At 41.7% G+C, this 18168-nt stretch overlaps 1 protein-coding gene across 1 annotated transcript; it reads left to right on the top strand.

Annotated features, from left to right (window-relative positions):
- Positions 1 to 1692: 1692 nt before the first annotated feature.
- On the top strand, positions 1693 to 17048 carry clspn (claspin; the record flags this gene model as incomplete). The annotated part of the gene is made up of 24 exons (XM_083981495.1): positions 1693 to 1912; positions 3212 to 3332; positions 3765 to 4204; positions 4304 to 4456; positions 5187 to 5267; positions 5365 to 5437; positions 5563 to 5665; positions 6362 to 6981; positions 7079 to 7267; positions 8179 to 8342; positions 8460 to 8674; positions 9207 to 9259; positions 9400 to 9593; positions 9960 to 10515; positions 10936 to 10969; positions 11138 to 11216; positions 11343 to 11485; positions 11575 to 11736; positions 11988 to 12109; positions 13099 to 13226; positions 13370 to 13490; positions 14449 to 14528; positions 15936 to 16097; positions 16923 to 17048. Exons 1-24 carry the CDS (start codon positions 1886 to 1888, stop codon positions 17046 to 17048), a joined length of 4146 nt encoding a protein of 1381 aa, XP_083837621.1. The 5' UTR covers positions 1693 to 1885.
- Positions 17049 to 18168: the final 1120 nt, after the last annotated feature.

Raw genomic sequence — 18168 nt, 5'->3', positions numbered from 1 at the left:
ATAGTATACAGTAGTTTTGTGTTTGACCACTAGGTGGGGTATTATGTTGGGGAAAGGGCATATAGGTGAAAGCGTAATGGGCCGCAGGTGTGTGTGAGTAGAGGAGAGCAAAAAGTTTTCTGACAGTGACTTCACGTGTTTTAGGGTGATTGAAATTGATTTTGCCCATGTTGAACATAGTGGTGATGTATTATTCCACTTACCTGAGAGAAGAACAGTAACATATCATGCCTTACCTGTGCTAAATGAGCTGTTAGTGTTGAAATATTACGTGCAAAAGACAATTCTGAGGAATGGACATTGGTTTTGTGGTAGAGTTTATTCTCATCTGTACACCCAAGGAACTTTCATGTACACGGTTTATTGGTTTAAAAAAAGGAGTGTAGCCTACAGGCTGTAACTTTATGTGACACAAGAGGATGCAATTAAGTGGGAATGTAAATACAAACTCGTTACTGATCAAACACCAGGTTAAGTGTATTCAAAGTACTTTGTAATGTGTTACCTTTATACCTACAGCTGTATATTTTTATTAGTATAGTTTCTTCTTTACTTTTTACTTTATTTATATTTAGTTGTTATTGTGTTTTTGTCCTGTCCGTCTTTCTTTTTGCCGTAGAAACCAAATTCCTTGCAGGTGTAAAAACTGCAATAAAAGCTATTCTGATTCTGATTAAGAATGATGTTTGGAATGATTCATTATATTATTATGATTATTTGAATTGTTTTTTGGTTTTTTACTGTTGTATGTGTTGTTGTCTATTTCCTTTAAACTGTCCTGTTTTAAGTGTTTCTATTTCTATTGAACTAAAAAAGCAGGGTTAGAGAACTTAAAGTGTTGTAGGCTACTATCAGATTCATTAGTCTACCAACTAGTGTAAAATATATAAATAGAAATCCACTAATGTCTCTCTCAAGTTATTGTAGTTTTTATACAGTCATGATACAGGGATGTTTTCTTGTATGATTGGTGAAGATACAGCTATTTTAACTTTTTTATATCACTTGGTGGTTCAAACTATAGAAATAAACTTTATTCTATGAGACGAGAAGATGATGAAGAGAGATGTTTTGTATATAAAATCTTAATCTGGAAAATAATAGGCTATTCATGACATTCAGCAGATGATATCATCCAGGACCAGGATCTGCAGTAAATCGATATTATAAATCTATAAATAAATTATTTGAATGCGTAGAATGTGCGACTCAGTATAGATGAGAGAAAAAAAAGAAAGAAAAGAAAGATGTAGCCTACAGTAGCTACTCTAATCTTGACACCCCTCTCCAAAACATTAATTTCAAGATGATGACAAGGACTAAAACTACAGGATTTATTATTATTAAAGTAAGATTACGTAGTCAAATTAAATCAAAATTGACAATTAAAATATTCTAAGGTTAATTTGTGTAGATTTATTATTAGATGAAAAAACCTGATGTGTTTTCACCTTCACCGTCACTTTCCAGAGGAAACCCTCCTCAGCCCCGCCCGGCCGGGCCCTCCCGGTGAGTTCAGAATGTTCCCACCAACCGGTGACGTCAGAGTGGGCGGGCTCAAATCTCCGAACGGACCAATGGGAGAGCGAGAAGCGGGCGATTGACACCTCGGTGACGAAAAACTGCGGGTCCAGCTGTCACGGCGCGCCAAAGATCAAATTTTCTATTCGGAGTGAGGAACAGGCGGGAGGAGGAAGAAGAGGAGCAGCACCGGTTGAAAAACACTTCATCAATGCGCTTTAAAACGCTGAAATAGCCTTTTTAGCCACGCAGACGTTTTGTCGCCGTGGTCTGTTTGTGGCTGCTTTAACTCGACAAAGCGTCGTGTTTGTTGGTTTCTTCTTTATAAAAAGCAAGATAAGAGACAACACATCGGCGGACAAAGATGAGCCTGCTCGTTTCTCAACAACAGGTGAGTGGGAAACGCTTCTAGAAAACATCGTGAGATTATCATACATGACAGATATCCTGGTATTATCGATAACTATTAGTATAATCGAAGAAATCTTGCACATTGCGGATAATTGTTAGCGTTAGCCACTTAGCTGGCTCGCTAGATGTAGCCAGCTGGGTCGGTGGTCATCCACTTGGCCTGGTCGTTTAAATGCACATTAGAAGCACATTTTACTTGGTTATCCCGCTATTTAAACATTGTTTAAGTAGTTTGGGACTTTGTGAACTTTATTCAGATATGAATTACTTGTTGCTGCTATGTATACTTTAAAGAAACGTAGCTGCATGTGGCTAACAGAGAGCGGTGAAAGGAAGCCATGTCGCCTGCTAACTTATTGTTTGGTTTATAGCAAGGCGCCACTAATGTAAATTAAAATCACCTGGCTGTTTTAAGTCACACAGTCGACCTCCCTCCATGTTTGATGTTAACTTTACACAGCAGCAGCGTTTTTCCTGGTTTGTTATTTAACATTAACATAAACAAACACATGCTACTCTCTGGTATCCTTAAAGTTTGGCTGTGGATGGTTGTAAAGTTACTCTGCTGCTTTGACCATTAAATCAATACATGATGACCTGTGGCTTTGATGAAAGTACAATCTCACCATTTATTGTATCACAGGACTTGTATCTGTGAGTGTTTGTCTTTTTGATGTATAACAATTGATTGTGGAGCCTCACTGATAAGACATCAGATTACAATGCAGTTCCCCCATGTTAATGAAACTGCACTGTATATATTTTTTCTACTAGGAGCACAGTGGCCCCCAATTTAAAATTTTAGGAGTGCAAGCAGAACATTTAGGGATGCACACACACTGTAAATTGACTTGGCAAATATTAACAGTTAAGGGGCTCCAGACAAATTTTCCCCCTTAAATTTGAGACAGTGCAAGTGAATTTATCATCTACTTGCACATGTGCAACCAGTAAATTTGCAGTGTTTTTCTTTTAACACTGGTGAAATGTACAAGGGACGACTCAAAGAAGCAGGAATCTGTCATGACAGGTGTCCGTGCCCAATGTGTGTGAGGATCATGGGTGAAAAGGAAATTTGAATATTTGCTTTGTAAAAAAGATCGCAAAATTTTCTACTTGTGCTCCTAAAACTTTTAAGTTAGGGGCCACTGGTGAACAAATTTACTACTTGCACATGCGCAAGTAGATGAAAAATTAACTTGCACTGCCTCAAATAACATCGGCAGTCTGTAGCTCTGATTGTGGTTGAATCATGTTTTGTTTTTTTTATTGCACCCAGGCTGACGAGCTCCCAGCTGTTGCCCAAACAGCAGCAGCAGAGAGTGATTCAGACAGCGGGGTGGGGTCTCCTGCAGAGGAGGTGGTCCCGGAGACGACCAGCAAAAGAGAGGAGCTTCCAGGTGAAGTAACAAAACAGTAGATGATGATGACCAAGCTGGTTGTGTGAATGAAGGATCAATTTAGGCAAAATGTATGTAAGATAGGAGTGAGTTCATGAAGCTTACAATAAGTGCAACAGTCAAATTATAGTTTGAATGGTCCATTTTTTTATATATTCAATAAAAACGCAAAGAAGACTCAAGAACACGACCGTATGTATTAAAGTATTAGTTGTATTATAATAAATCACAACTTTTTTACAAGGAAATATCTTGAATAATCACGCTCAAGTGTTTATTAATCAATAGGCAATACTGGAGAGAGCAAAATCACAATATGTAGGATAGTGTGGGTGCATATTCAGGGATATTGCGGATAGTTAGCATTAGAAAAATATTTTCATTGTGCTTTGTGATGTGTCTAAATCATTTTTATTTTTTTTTTGCTTCCAGATTCTGATGATGATGAAGACATCACAGCTCACAGGAAACCTCGCCGTAATGCCATCAGAGACAGCGACAGTGAAGAGGAGGCAGCGGCTGCAGACAACAGCGTCCACATGGCCGAAGCTCTGGTCTTGTCCGCCTCCAGCGGAGAGGAGATGGAGACGGAGACGGGAGAGGCAGAAGAGAAGAACGAGAGGAAAGAGAAAGGGGCGCAGAAGAGCAAGAGAATAAGCCGAGCGCCAGTTGACAGCGACGACAGCGAGCCTGAGCGGGGGAACGACCGAGAAACGGAGGAGCAACAGGATGAGATGAAGGAGGTGGTGAAATCAAAGGAACGAAAGAAGAAGAGAGAGAAGAGCCAGAGGCATCAGGAGAAAAAGGAGAAGCGCAACAAAACGATGGAAAAGCTGAAGAGGAAGAAAGAGCGGTTCTCTGAAGTGAATGAAGTACGACGTGCAGCTTTGTCTTTTCTCTTGGTGGAACTTTTTTCTTCTTGTTCATGTGTTCCCACATAATTAAGCCCGACTTTACCTTTTTTTCCTCAGGACACACCTCTGCCTCGGTCTCTGAATGACAGTGGGTTTCCACTGGGAGACACAGATCTGTTTGACACTGGTCTGGATGATGAGGAAGAGGAGGAGGAAGAGTCTCTGGATGCCATCCGAGCTGCAGTCAAAAACAAGATAAAGAAACACAAGGTAGGAAAAAGATTATTATTTGTAGCTTGAAATGTTCAATCAAATCTGTCTTTCTTCTTGTCTTACATTCTTCACAAGTAAAACAGCTGTTGTATTTCTATATATATTAAAGGGATAGTTCAACATTTTGGCAAATTGGCCCATTGCCATAGTCCCTATAGTTTTAGGAGTAGGTTCGTTACCTTTAATTGTCGGTGCAAGCTTTTTTTAGAACGGTGGAGCAAAGTTGCGATCCGCTCAGAGCTACGCTATTTTATACGGTTTTGCTTGAATTTGCCTCTAAAACAGCTCCGTCTCGTAACGTTCCTTTATTATCTCATAGCGTGGTGAATGTGCAGGTCACAACTTGTCCACGAGAGCGTTTTGGAGTTGGTGGATTGTGTATTTGATGAGTTTCATGAGGGAAACCAAGAAATCCCATGAGCCTCCGTAGCGTAGCTCTGAGCAGCTCACGGCTCGGCCGTTCTAAAAATAGCTTGCACCGACAATTAAAGGTAACAAACCTACTGCTATGACTATAGGGATTATGGCAATGGGCCAGTTGGCCAAATTGTTGAACTATCCCTTTAAAAAAAAAGCTTTGCCAGTTGCCGTTTTGCAAGAACTAAAAATTCTTGCAACAGAATCTATTTGAGTTAATGAGATTTTGGTGAAGTGTTGTTTGGAGAGAAGTGGGAGGCCTGGGATTTCACAGATGTTGTCTAGACATTGGTGTTTAATATCGCTTCAGGATCCTCTCGTGAATGAATTTCAAGAGGAGGAGGAGGAGGATGACGATGATGAGGAGGCTCCAGGGAAACCCCAGCGTGTGGTATGCAGCGCCAAAAAGCTTCAATTTATTCTCAACACTGCAAAAATTAATACCAACAAATGTTTTCATTTGCAACATGTGTGGTGTTTTCACTCAGGAGAGGAAAGCTGCACGCGCCAGCAAAGAGGCAATGAAGCAGCTCCACAGCGAGTCTCAGAGGCTGGTCAGAGGTCAGTTCACAAGAATCACTCACATTTCTTTTTTACGGCATTGCATTGGAAATGTGAAAAGAGGAGTGTGATGTCTTCCATGTTACTCAGATTGCATCTTCTGACACATTCTCCTGTCTTTGTAGAGTCCACACTGGGCCTGCCCTACCACATCCCTGAGCCCAAGACCATCGACCAGTTCTTTAGGAAGAGGGCTCGGCCACAGGGTCCCGCCATGGCGCTGCTCAAGTAAAGACAAACACATACACATGCTGAGATCACACAAGTCACACATTTATTTACCATTGGCTCCAATTTCAACAGACATATCTGACTGGTAACTTAACCTACTAACATCACCAGCATGCAGTTTATTCATTTTTATCAGTAGACAAACATACATAAGACACAGCAAAACAAAAACAAGCTGGGAAATAACAACACAAAAACCAAAAACACAGAATATCAGTTCCAAGTAAATGTGACAGCTACATTTATACTTATTATTCTGTTTTCTTGTTTGTTTCATATATGTATATACCTCACCATCATTTTAGGTAGTATTGAGTAAATTGTATATTATGTAATACTGCTGTGTTGTTTTATAGGCTGGCAATTAACATATTGCCCAGGTGCTACAGTTGAAAATGAACCACTTGGCTAACACTGGCACATTTACAGTAGTGTTGATTAATGTGCACTCTTCCTGTGTGTGTAAAAAAAAAAAAAAAAAAAAAGACAACAAACGGTATAGGGTGAAATACAATGGGAGCTAAATAAAGAAAAATAATACAGTGTTTTTTATACAAATGCTCTTGTCATTATAGCAGAAATGGTTTCCATATTAGTTTTGTAGTGCAGGAGACAGGTCAGAAAGTTCAATGGTATATATTCCATTTAAGTTTTTAATTTCCTGTGTATCAATTATATTCTTATTCTCTTCAGATCTACAAAGTACTCAGCCATGATGCTGGAGACGAAACCAGCTGCTCCTCCTCTACCTCCTCCTGTAAACCCCCCCACTGAGCCCCAACAGCCGTCCACGGAGCAGGACTCCTCTCCTTCTCTGGACCTCTTGTGCACACAGATCCAGCCCTTATCACATCCCGCCGCCACCTCGTCCCCGCAGAAGGAGGAGAGCCCGAACGAGGCCGGAGAGGCGGCCGCCGCGAGCCTCGACTCCAACCAGGAATCGGGCCCGATGCTCTACCTCTCAGAGAGTCTGCAGGAGTCGGTCCCGGCCGATGATGGAGCAGTGAAATCTGCCTCCGACTCCGAGGAGGAAACCTCTGCTGCTCCGCGAGAGCAGAGCCAGACCGCGGTGACAACGGACTCTGAAGCTCTGGATAAAGAGCCTCAATCTGGGGATTTGGTGGAGCCTGTGATCCCTCAGTGTGTCAGCACCGATGCAACCGCAGCACAGGCTTCAGTTCAGCAAACCGCCAAACCCAAGAAGGACAAACTGGCCAGACTGAAGGAGCTTGGACTGGACCCGCCGCCTGTTGCCAAGTTGTGTCTTGACGACGGAGCGTTTGTTGAGCTCGAGCCTCCTCAGCTCAACCCCGGTGAGTCACGATTCTTCAAGATGTCAAGATATGAATAATAAATGTGTCATGAATAAGAATAAACCTCAGTAATCCTCCTTTGCGCTTCTTCAATCAGGTGTGGTGGCCCTGAGGGAACGCTACTTTCGTCATGTCCAGCCCCCTGTGCGACCCCAAGGAGAACGCACGATGCAGCTCAGCATCATCCGTAAAGACAGCACCTCGTCGGGGCAGGAGGAGCTGCACACGGAGTCGCTCACTGTCACTGTTAAGGAGGGAGCAGATGAGCCGGTGCTCACCAAACCTGGTAAGAAACACATCCACAGGTCAGGGTTTAAACTTAGGGATGTCACGATCACTTGTTTTCAAAATAAATTGCGGTATTAAAGAGGAACTATGCAAGATTATCTTAACTATGCTACATTTTTACCTTAATTAAACAGCTTTGGAGTAATTGTGATGGTTTAATAAATTGCTGAACTTGTTACACGTGCATGTCACTTATTGTGTCTCTTGGTTGAAAAACAACTTTGCAAGATTGCCCCGGTGTCCCCGCTCTCTTCTCTGCGACACAAACGCGCCCCGTAACCCGCAATCTCTTGTTTATGACAGATTAAACTACACAAATATTCACGTTGTTACATCGTATATGATATATAAAACGTTATCTACCGCTCTATTGATTGATTGCTCGCCGGTTTCGTTATAAACAAAAGCACATGGCCGAGGGGAGTGTTATCAAAACAGTGGAAAAGCAACTGGACTTAGGACATAGTTCCTCTTTAAACGCCACAATGAATTAATCATAGAAAGATTCCTTAATACCGTCACTTTCCAATAAAGGTTATGCCGGATCCATACAGGCAAATGAGCGAATGAACGAAAAAGTTACACAACAACTGTGCGTTACTGCTTGTGTGACTTTGTATTTGTTCCGTGCACGTTGCAGAACAGAGATGTGCCCGAGTGGTAAAGTTTAGTAGAGGAAGACTTGTAGGTAAACGAGCAGGAACTGGGTTAAAATGCATTATAATGATAATCGTAACACAGTGATTATTTCTCTGACAATAATCGTACCAAGAAATTCTATAATTGTGACGTCCCTAGTCATAGTATAAACTACAAAAAAAGGGGCGATCGTCCATGTCAGCTAATGTGGACAGGAGGCTACACGAGCAGTTTTTTCTTGTGACGAACCTCCTCTGGTCTCTCATGTAGGAGAGAAGCTGCTGACTCTGAAGCAGCGACTGCAGCTCGCCATGGCCCAACGGAGACAGGAGGAGCGGGCACGCAAGGCCGAGCTGATTCGCCTCGACAATGAAAACTGTGGAGACGAAGAGGAGGAGGAGGAAGAGCTGACGGATGAGTCAGAAGAGGAAGAAGTAAGAAGATGTGTCTCGTTTCTTGATGTTGTGAAATGATGAAATTGACTTGAATCTCATTTGCATTCGTGTCCATTTCTGCTCACGCCGAGTCCCGTCTTCTTTCTCTTTCAGGGTGTGGACGACCTACTGGGAGGTGGGGGGGAAGACGAGAAGGAGGATGATGATGATGATGATGAAGCGGATGAGGAAGAGGAGGAGGAAGGCAGTGTAGTTCGAAGGATCAGGAGCCTTTCTCCCGTGGCTCTGACCGGTCCATCGCCAACCCCTGACCTCGTTAACACAGATGGTACACTCATGCTGTTCCCAGGCAACTCCTGCTCTCGCACTGGGTGAGTGTGTTTGATGTTTGACTCTGTGAGTCACTGCAGAACCTACATCTTTCAAAAATGAATGATTAATCTGCCATAGAATAGATAAAGTGTGTCCAAGCAAATTTCCGTCAGTAGAATTTCATGATATACAGCGGGGAAAATAAGTATTGAAAGATTATGGTGAAATGTTGTTCTTTTTAGTTTCTGATAATGGGGCACTATCGGATAAAAACATCTGGTGAACATTTCATGTCAATAGCTCTATTAGAAATATATTTTCTGAGAAAAATGTTGACGCGTTCAATACTTATTTTCCTCGCTGTATTTAAAATGGAAGAAAACATAATATTATTGAATGGCCCCATCACTAAACTTATGTATCGTGTCATGGGTTGGCTGTACAGTTTTATTTAAGATTTTTATTATTACGATATTAATCGTACTGACTGAAATTAGCTTGGACACACTTTAGTGAGTAGCTTTTGACAGCATATTTAGTTGATATATTCTATAAATGGAGAAACTTCACATGAACTGTTTTTTATTTTAGCGACGGCATAAGACGGTCCGGTCCCTCTGGACAGGACAGCAGTAATAAGATGGGTGAGTAGAGTGACGGATGCACTCATAATGGACCATTAACGATGGATAACGAGTTTTTCACACTCCTCATTCCAGATGAAGCTGCTTTATGTGGCAGGTCGTTCTTCTCTTCTCACTCTTGTCTCTACTCTTGTCTCCAGAGGACGACGACTCTCTGTCCCTGGTGAAGGACAACAGCCACAACAGCAGCTTCGAGCTCGCAGGATCCATGATTACATCATACCAGCCTGTCAGTCACCAGCGCTCCACGGGAAGAGGCGTCTCCAACTCCTCCATGTTTCGCTCCCCCTCTCCCTGCCTCTTCAGGCCCAGCTTCCTCGGCTCTGCCTCTAAGGTAAGATATCACATCTTTCAGTTTGTTTAACACAATGTATTATAGAGTTGCACAATTTTAGTGTCATAATTTGTGTATTTGCTAATTTAAAAAAAACAAACCACATACATTGACATACAGTATATTGACGCATTACACTTACTCACAATCCCTTGAATTAAACACAAATGAGCAAGAGCCTGTACAGGCAAGATAAGAAGCTTATAGGAAAACAAAATGAAAGCAAGATAAACTGGAAACATTAATTAAAATGGGTAAAAGGTAGCTATAAAACATAGAAAATGAAAAAATGGCATAGACGGTGTTTGTACAATATTGTTTGCTTCAGCATTGTTTGTTAATTTTTCTATTTTTCTTCCTCATCAGAGCTCAGGTAAACTCTCCGAGCCGTCTCTCTGCCTCCCTGTGGAGGACTCCCAGGACCTCTACGCTCCTCCGTCCCCAGGTGCCGACTCGGGGCCCCTGGGCGGAGCAGCATCTGGCCCCGGCCTGGGAGGAGACTCCCAAGGTCGCTTCTCCTTGGAGGACGACGCTCATTCCCAATTACTGGATGCGGACGGCTTCCTCAACGTGGGGCCTCGGCCCGGTGCGCCCCGCTCCCACAAGAGACAGCTGATCCTGGACAGTCTGGACGAAAACGCAATGGATGCCAACATGGGGGAGCTGTTGGGGATGTGCTCGGGTGTTTTCGGGACGGCGGAGAGCAGCTCCGGTCGGGTCGGCGGCAGCGGCGGCGTTGGCGGCCTCGGATCGACACAGGAGGACGAGCTGCTGGGGTTGTGCTCCGGAGCGTTTCCACCGACACAGGCAGGAGAGGAGCGGACGGAAACAGACAAGAGAAAAGAGGGAGGACAGGATGACGAGTCTGACAACACCATGGACCAGCTGCTGGGGCTGTGCTCAGGGAAATTTCCTAGTCAAGGTATCTGTGCTTTCTTTTACCAACTGGAGCCTAAATTCATTTTTCAGACTGGCTGTTAAAACTGGAAACGTCATCAACATGTTGGGATTTATGTTTTTTTCTTTTTTTAAAATATTTTATTGTTGATATTTTTCAAGAACAAAGTTACTGTAACAAATTGACACAACATAATCATCATAATCATCATAATCAGGGGAAAATTCAATGTCCACAAGGTGGCAAAGTAAAAATAAAATGAACTCAGAGTGACAGGACAATAGAAAGCGATAACATTAATAAAAAATAAATCAATCACATTGGGATTTCTTTTGTTGTTTTGTTTTGTTAAAGTCATGATTTGACATACCAAAACCATCTATGTCAAGAATTTCCTTCTAGCTTCTCAATATTAAGTTTTGTCGTCTTTGTCGTCATTTTTAGGTTCTGCTCACAAGACTTCATCAGCACTAGACAGGTAGAGTACAAACCGCTGATATCTATAAATGGTTGTTCTGTGGATATGTAACATTTATCCATCTGTGAAACGGTTCTTTCTCTTTTATTACTTGTTCCTTTATTTCTTTTTAACCCAGGTATGAAGTAATAATTAATACATTAATTAATGAAATTTTTCTCCATAAAGTGAAAAGAAGATAGAAGAGGAAGAGGAGGAAGAAGAGGACTGTGAGTTTCGCCTCCTGTCAGATGTAGAAAGTGAGAAGGTAAAGTCTGAAAACGCAAAAACAAACACTAATGTCTTTTTTTTATGACCTGGTTTTTATGTAACTAACACAAATCATGCCTTTTTACAGGAGGAAGATGATGAAGATGGTGGAGATGAAAACGAGGAGCAGGAAGATGGAGAGGAGGAGGAGGAGGAAGCTGATGCTGATGCTGGTGCTGATGCTGGTGAGGACGGGTACGATGATGTCGAGGACGAGGAGATGCAGAGCGTGTTTGCACCGCGCCAGGTCAAGAAAAAGAAGAAAATGTGAGTGAAACAAAAATAAAACTAAACACCGTTCACACCTCATGCTGCAGCACACGGGGGTTGAGTCACGTCTTGCGTCTTGTCCACAGGCGTCTGACCGACTTCCTGGAGTCGGAGGCCGAGCTGTCGGGCAGTGACCTGGGCAGCGACGACGAGGACGGCGACAGAGGGAGTGAGTACGAGGAGGAGGAGCTTCTTGAAGAGCTTCCATCGGACGAGGAGCTGCAGGACCAGGTCAACAAGATCCACATGTAAGTAACAGCTGCTTTTACACCTCGAACGTCGGCTAATTTCTGTGTAGTTCAGTGTCTTATTAATGCAAGAACAAAGAGAGAGAGACACTGTGGATGAGCTTGTTCCAGTTTTCCTCCACCGTTGCTCTAAACCGAAGAGGAAGCCCTCGAGGAAAAAACCTGCACAGCTTGTATCCGTAAATTGTTTTTAAACCAACAGATTAAAGTTTTTTTGTTTTTTTATATAAATGCATCTGTTGCCCTTACAGGAAGCAGATAATGGATGATGACAAGCGTCGTCTGAGGCTCTACCAGGAGCGCTACCTGGCTGATGGCGACCTGCACTCTGACGGGCCCGGACGAGCACGACGCTTCCGCTGGAAAAACATCGGTGAGTTGACAGGACGTGGGAATAAATACCCTTAAATACTATTAATGTAGTGCATTTTGATTTATGACAGTAGTTGTTAAAGGGAGACATATTTCTGTTAGGAACAACTTAAAGCAGAAGTAAGCGATCCGGTCGTTTTGGCTAATGCTGCGTTCCAGGCAGGCTTTTGAAACTGTAAATTACAGCTTCAAGTCACGACTTACGACTTTGTAGCGTTCCAGGCAACCCACTCGTGTTTTTCCGACCTGTTTTACCTGTGAAAGTCACTATAACGGCCACTCGTAACTTCCGACCCGTGAACTCGTACCAGATTGAACTGGTACGACTTCACAGGTCAGAAAAACACGAGTTACGGGTTGCCTTGAACGCACCATAACGTCTTGTCAGCCGATGGAGTTAGCAGCCCTCGCCCTCGTCATGGATCTATTGGTCCTCGTCCCTACGTCGCCACATTCACGGCGTCCCTTGGCTGCACACACAGCCCTTCATGCCGTTCTCTCTCCTCATTGGATAAAACTTGTAGGATACGAGAAAAGTTTTCTCCTCGGCTCAGAGCAGAGTGACTGACAGACCCGTGTTTCGGTCCAAACACTCTATGTAAGTGATTGCTGTCGGAAGATATAACTATTTAAGACTTATATTAACACAAAAATATCGCTTACTTCTGCTTTAACTCCTTAGGTAGTTCATGTTTTCTTTCTTTTGTATATTTTTCTGCACATTATTTGATTTCAAAATCAGTACAAATCAAATTATCTCTGCAAGGACTTAACAGCTTCCCACACAGACCAACAGATACACACAAGAGATGGAAAAACAAAGAAAATCATTGTTCGCCACAAAAGACTAAGTCTCATCGTAAAAAAAAAAAGTGGATTTCTTTCAAGAAAAACAAAATATTTGAGTTCCTCAGAAGCTCAGATTAGATTCCACAGATGCCTTTTGATGTTGTCATTTTAAAAGTTTCCTCTTAAAAATGTTTCCTCTAGATGATGGTTTCAACATGGAGAGGATGGGAGCGGAGGAGGAGGAGGAGGAGGAAGACGCAGATGTTGACCACAGTGAGATCCAGAGGAGGAAGGAGAGAATGGAGAGAGAGCAGTGGCTCAGACAACAGGTAAACTGCGTCTTCTGTTCATTTATCACTGAGTATGTGTGTGCGTTCAAGGCGTTTGTTGTTTTTGTTCTTGTTGTTGTTATTGTCTCGTCTTCATTCCTTTCTCTCTCTCTCTCTCTCTCTCTCTGTGTCTCCTCTCACAGTCTGAACAGAAAGCCAAGAAAGGAGAAGATCTGGATGCCGACGATGAGCAGCTTGGAGAGGAAGACAGTCAGTTCATGAAGCTGGCCAAGAAGCTGACTGCCAAGACTCTGCAGAGAAAAGGTCGGTTTGATATCGGCCCTCACAAGAAGAATCCCATGGCCCCTTAAAAAGAAAACACCCAATGTTTTTGTTTGTTTTGTTTAGCTAGAGTTAAATCCCTCTACAGCTGACAGCAAAAACACTATCTTTTTTTTTTTTTAAACTCTGGGTCTAGGAACAACCAGAGGGGGGGGGTCACTTGAGGATTTTAGGGAGCAAGGTTTGTAAAGGCCATTGAGACTTTACAAGTTGTCAAAAAATTTAAAAATTAACTCAACAGAAAGCCAAGTTTTGGACCCAGTTATTGGTAAATGGTACTTTTTGTCTTTTTATTTGAACAAGTTATATCAAGAGAACACTTGGTTTTACTAAATCCAGTGAATGTGGCATCATGGGCAACAGTTTCCAGACCTTTACCGAGAGAAATTGTCTAATCTCAGAGCCACACACACACACACACGGGTTGACCAAAACATTGGCATGTTTAAACAAAACCAGACACATAAGGGAAACTGCTGCCAGTACTAAATGTCATGTTCCTTCAGAGTGTGTTACTGGACAGTTGTGGCATTTCTGTCTTCCCAGGAAAGGAAACAAATTAATGAAATAAATTAACAGATTGCTTTCCCCAGAAAACTAAACTAATCTAAACCACACACAAATGGGGGAAACTGCTGCCAAGACTGTCACTGCTGAATAATTTAACTTCACAGTTTGTGACTGGATATCTATGGCATTCTTGTGCCATAGAACAAAAAAAAGTTGAGCAGTGACATTCAGAGGGCTTTAAATACTCATATCTTCAGTTACATATGATAAATTATTCATTAGCTGCACCGCTCTGTACAAGCTGACAATTTAGTCGCTGATTAATAATCATACAGCACCTTTCAAAGCAAAGAAAACAAAGAGCTGTACATGGATGAATAAAGATCTGGTCACTCAGATTATTTACTAACCTCCACCGTTTTCAAACCAGAGCCCGCAGCGGCATCGCAGCCAGAACAGAAGACGACGTCGGCTCTCAATCCCTTCCAGAGACCAGCACAGTCTTCACAGGTGAGTCACTGAAATGTTGTATTTACTCTAAAGTCTGGTTGCTAAAAGCTTTTAATGTGAAAGGAAACTCTTGTGTAACTTTTTATGCCTACATGTCAGTGAAAGCTCGGAGTGTATATTGTTTTTAAGGCCCTTTCACACCAGAGACGCCAATGGTTTTTTTCGAACCCCGGTTTTCATCACGAGTCCTTTCACGCCGACTGCGAATTTTACGCAGCAAAAATGCAACACAATTTTTTTTTCTGTAGTGAGGTCGATTTTTCTGAGCTTTCGCCCGGCAAATAAACGCATCGACCAATCATGTAGCGTGAAAAGGAGGTACGTCACAACACCATGACAACAATGTAAACAACCGGTGTCTCTCACCAAAGACGGTTTAGAAATAGCTCTCACCATCTTCTCATCATCTTTTTTTATATACAGTCTATGTTCACCACCTTGTCTTGTTTGACATGGGACACAAACTTTACAAAGACAACGAATGAAGGACAGTGATCAGATATTGATCAGACAGTGAGCTGCTGAGTTGCTATAGTAAAGTTGGTAAAAAGACGACAGTGTTGAACACGTAAGGGATAATTAAAGAGTAGTTGTGTTAAATGGATTTAAGACACGATGTGGAGGTGAAGAACCACCCGATGCAAAGCTAAACTTTGGAATGTAATTGTTGTATCTGTCACATATTTGTGTCGCCGCTTGTGTGAACGGTTTTGATTTTGTGTTTATTAATTTCGTCCCTGGTGTGAAAGGGCCTTTAGGTTGTCCATCCCAAATTCATGGACATGATAAATCTCGACCTTGAAGGAACTTTTAGCACAAACATTTACATGAACAAAGGTCAAGATCACAGTGAGCTCACAAAATGCCAACAAAAGACACAAAATGGTTAATAATTTATATAACTATGCGTGTAACATGGCACTAGTCTGTGTGGCGGAGGCAGACACCCACATGGGGACAATTCTAGTTTTGTTTTTCTAATGGGTAGCATGTGACTTTGTAAAGATAGTATTACCGTACTTCATCACTTGCTGCCTCAGGCTGTTTCTCTGGCTTTTATTCTGGTAAACTATCTCACAGTTCTCAGGCAAATGTGAAGAGTGTTTGTTTTAGTTTTTTTCCGTTAGGTCACTACAGCTACTATTTGATTACTTTCATCATTTGGAATTTGTGCGAAGGGTTTATCACAGTGACAAGCCTGATTTTCTAAGAGGTTCGTTTGCAGCTAAAAGGGACAGAAAACTGTTGCTGCTGGAGGACTATAAAAATTGATTTTCTGTCCTGTACTTATTGTTCCCAGATAAATAAAGTCACTGAAAAAGAGTTCAAATGCTTCAAAGTTCACCACTAAATGTCTTGATTTGAACAAGGTCAGTGTTAAATTGATGTTCAATTGATTTCTTCCAGGTGAGGAGGGGTTCACTACTGAGTCAGCCTCACTCCGTCCTCCAGAAGCTGGCATCGATCTCGGAGGGAAATCCTCTGGCGCCCAGGAACAGCCGAGGATTCCTGTTTCAAACGCTGTCTCCTGAGAAGGACAGCACGACCTCAAATGGTCCTCAGAACCAGGTGAGAGGGAAAGAAATGTTGATAAATGACTCAAAGTAACTAGAAAAGACTGGAAAATCGATGTTCTCACATGGATAAATGACTGTGTGATTCATCAGAGAAAACACTAAACAGAAAACGGTAACCAACAATTGAAGTGGACTGTTGTTGATGGTGTTAATGCTTCAACACCTCATTAAGAACTTAGTTTACAAAGTAAACTTAGCCTTTTTCTTGTGAATCTGCCATTTAAGGTCAAAGGAAGAATCTGTTTTGATAATCAAACAACTATTTAGTCATTTTCATTAACTTTTAAATGAGATAATCAGTTTTTAATTTGGCTTTAATCTCAATACTTTTGTCTCCATGAGGAAATGAATAAATTCCTTCTCCCGACTCCATCTGTTTGCGTCGATATCACTGAGCTAAAATAAGTACAAAAACAAAATACTTTCCAAAGATCTTGGAGAAACTTCAGTGTGATAGTCATGTGAATGTTAAGGGTGGATTTGTTGTTTTCTGAAGTACTCCGAATGTGACACTAGGTGGCGCCAAAGCCCAGCGTTTTCCCTGCTAGATTATTGTGTAGAGATGGCAGAGAAGTGTGTTGCTGCTAGACAGTTCAACATCCTTCACTGTAAGAGTTGAAAATAAAGGCTAGAGTTGAGATGAATAAATGTAATTAATGTTTTTTAAGTGACTCAGCTGTTCATTTAACCAACAAACCATTCAGTTCTTTTACAATGATAATCTTTCAGTTTCAGTTTGCACGAAGGATTTTTCAGATGTGTTTGTCAGATTGTTTTGTGTAAAAGGCTTTTAATTAAAAACACGTCTGATCTTTAGATGATGAAGAAGAGGAGACAAGTCGAGGCTGTGAACCCGGCAGCGAAGAGGCTCTGTGGGCAGAACAAAGCTGCTGGACAGACGAAAGGCCCCCAGAGGAGCATCTTCAGCTTCCTGGGCAACTGAGGATGCAAATACACTAAATCACTGATAATCAACCACCAGGCCGATGAGTGAGGACACATCCAGTTAAAGTGAGACTTGGGAAAATAAAGTAGGTGGCAAGGTTTTGGGGCTGACGGCAGGCTAAGGTTGCTGGCAAACGTGTGTCTCTTTAGGTACACACATATACTTGGTCATGTGTGTGTTTACATGTTTACATTGCCTTGAAATGGCAAACTAAAGAACACCAGAGAAGCAGCTTTTGATGCTTCACTTGGTGAACTTTGTCTCACACACACTTAAATCAATTTGTTTGTCCATTTCAAATGTTTTATTGTGTAAATAGGATTGATTTTTTTTTTTGTGGTTTTTAATGATTAGGGATACATTTTTTTTTGTATGATGATTTTTAAATGTATTTGTTTTACAGTGTAAATAAAAGTGTATTTTAAGACATTGCTGTTGCTGCTTCTGTCTGACCCGTTCAGGCTAAATAAATGTTTACACTCAGAGTTACGAAAGTATAAAAATCTTATCATGACAGTTTAATCTTTACATGTTTTGCCAAAATCTACAATATTATATGAACTTGTTCAAATTGCAGGGAATTGTGAAAAACTAAAAACATGAATTGAACAGTTCTTGCATAAGCAGCACATGAATGAGACCATGTGTAAAAGCTCAGATAGAGACGCAGCTTGTGTTCTCATCATGCTGGAAATAATTCACATAGAACGAATCAAATTCACTGTGTCAAATCAGATAAACTGCCATTAAAAGAGGCTCTTTCAACTTATTACTTACGCAATCAAACAGGAGCTGGAGTGGTTCGGTCACAGGTTCGAAGCTGCTAACTATAACGGTTGTACGGCCGCCATATTGGTTTACAGTAATAAAACACTACAGATTAATGTTTTGTATTAATTTAGCTAGACCAACACAAATTGTCCCATAACTGGACTATGGCGAATAAGTGCATACTTGCTTTTTGTCCACACATACCTCACCTGGGAATATCCAAATTTATTTTATTCCCTCCGTCTTCTTTAGACTATAATACTTCACTAAACTTACCGTAAATGTTATTTCTTGAAGTAGCCTGTATTGATATTTGCATTGTGCCGTTTCCTCCAGTCGAAAACGG

Source organism: Trachurus trachurus (assembly GCF_905171665.1).
Source record: "Trachurus trachurus genome assembly, chromosome: 11".
Lineage (NCBI taxonomy): Eukaryota > Metazoa > Chordata > Actinopteri > Carangiformes > Carangidae > Trachurus > Trachurus trachurus.
The sequence above is the reverse complement of the archived record's forward strand: the minus strand, read 5'-3'. Positions and strand labels throughout refer to the sequence as shown.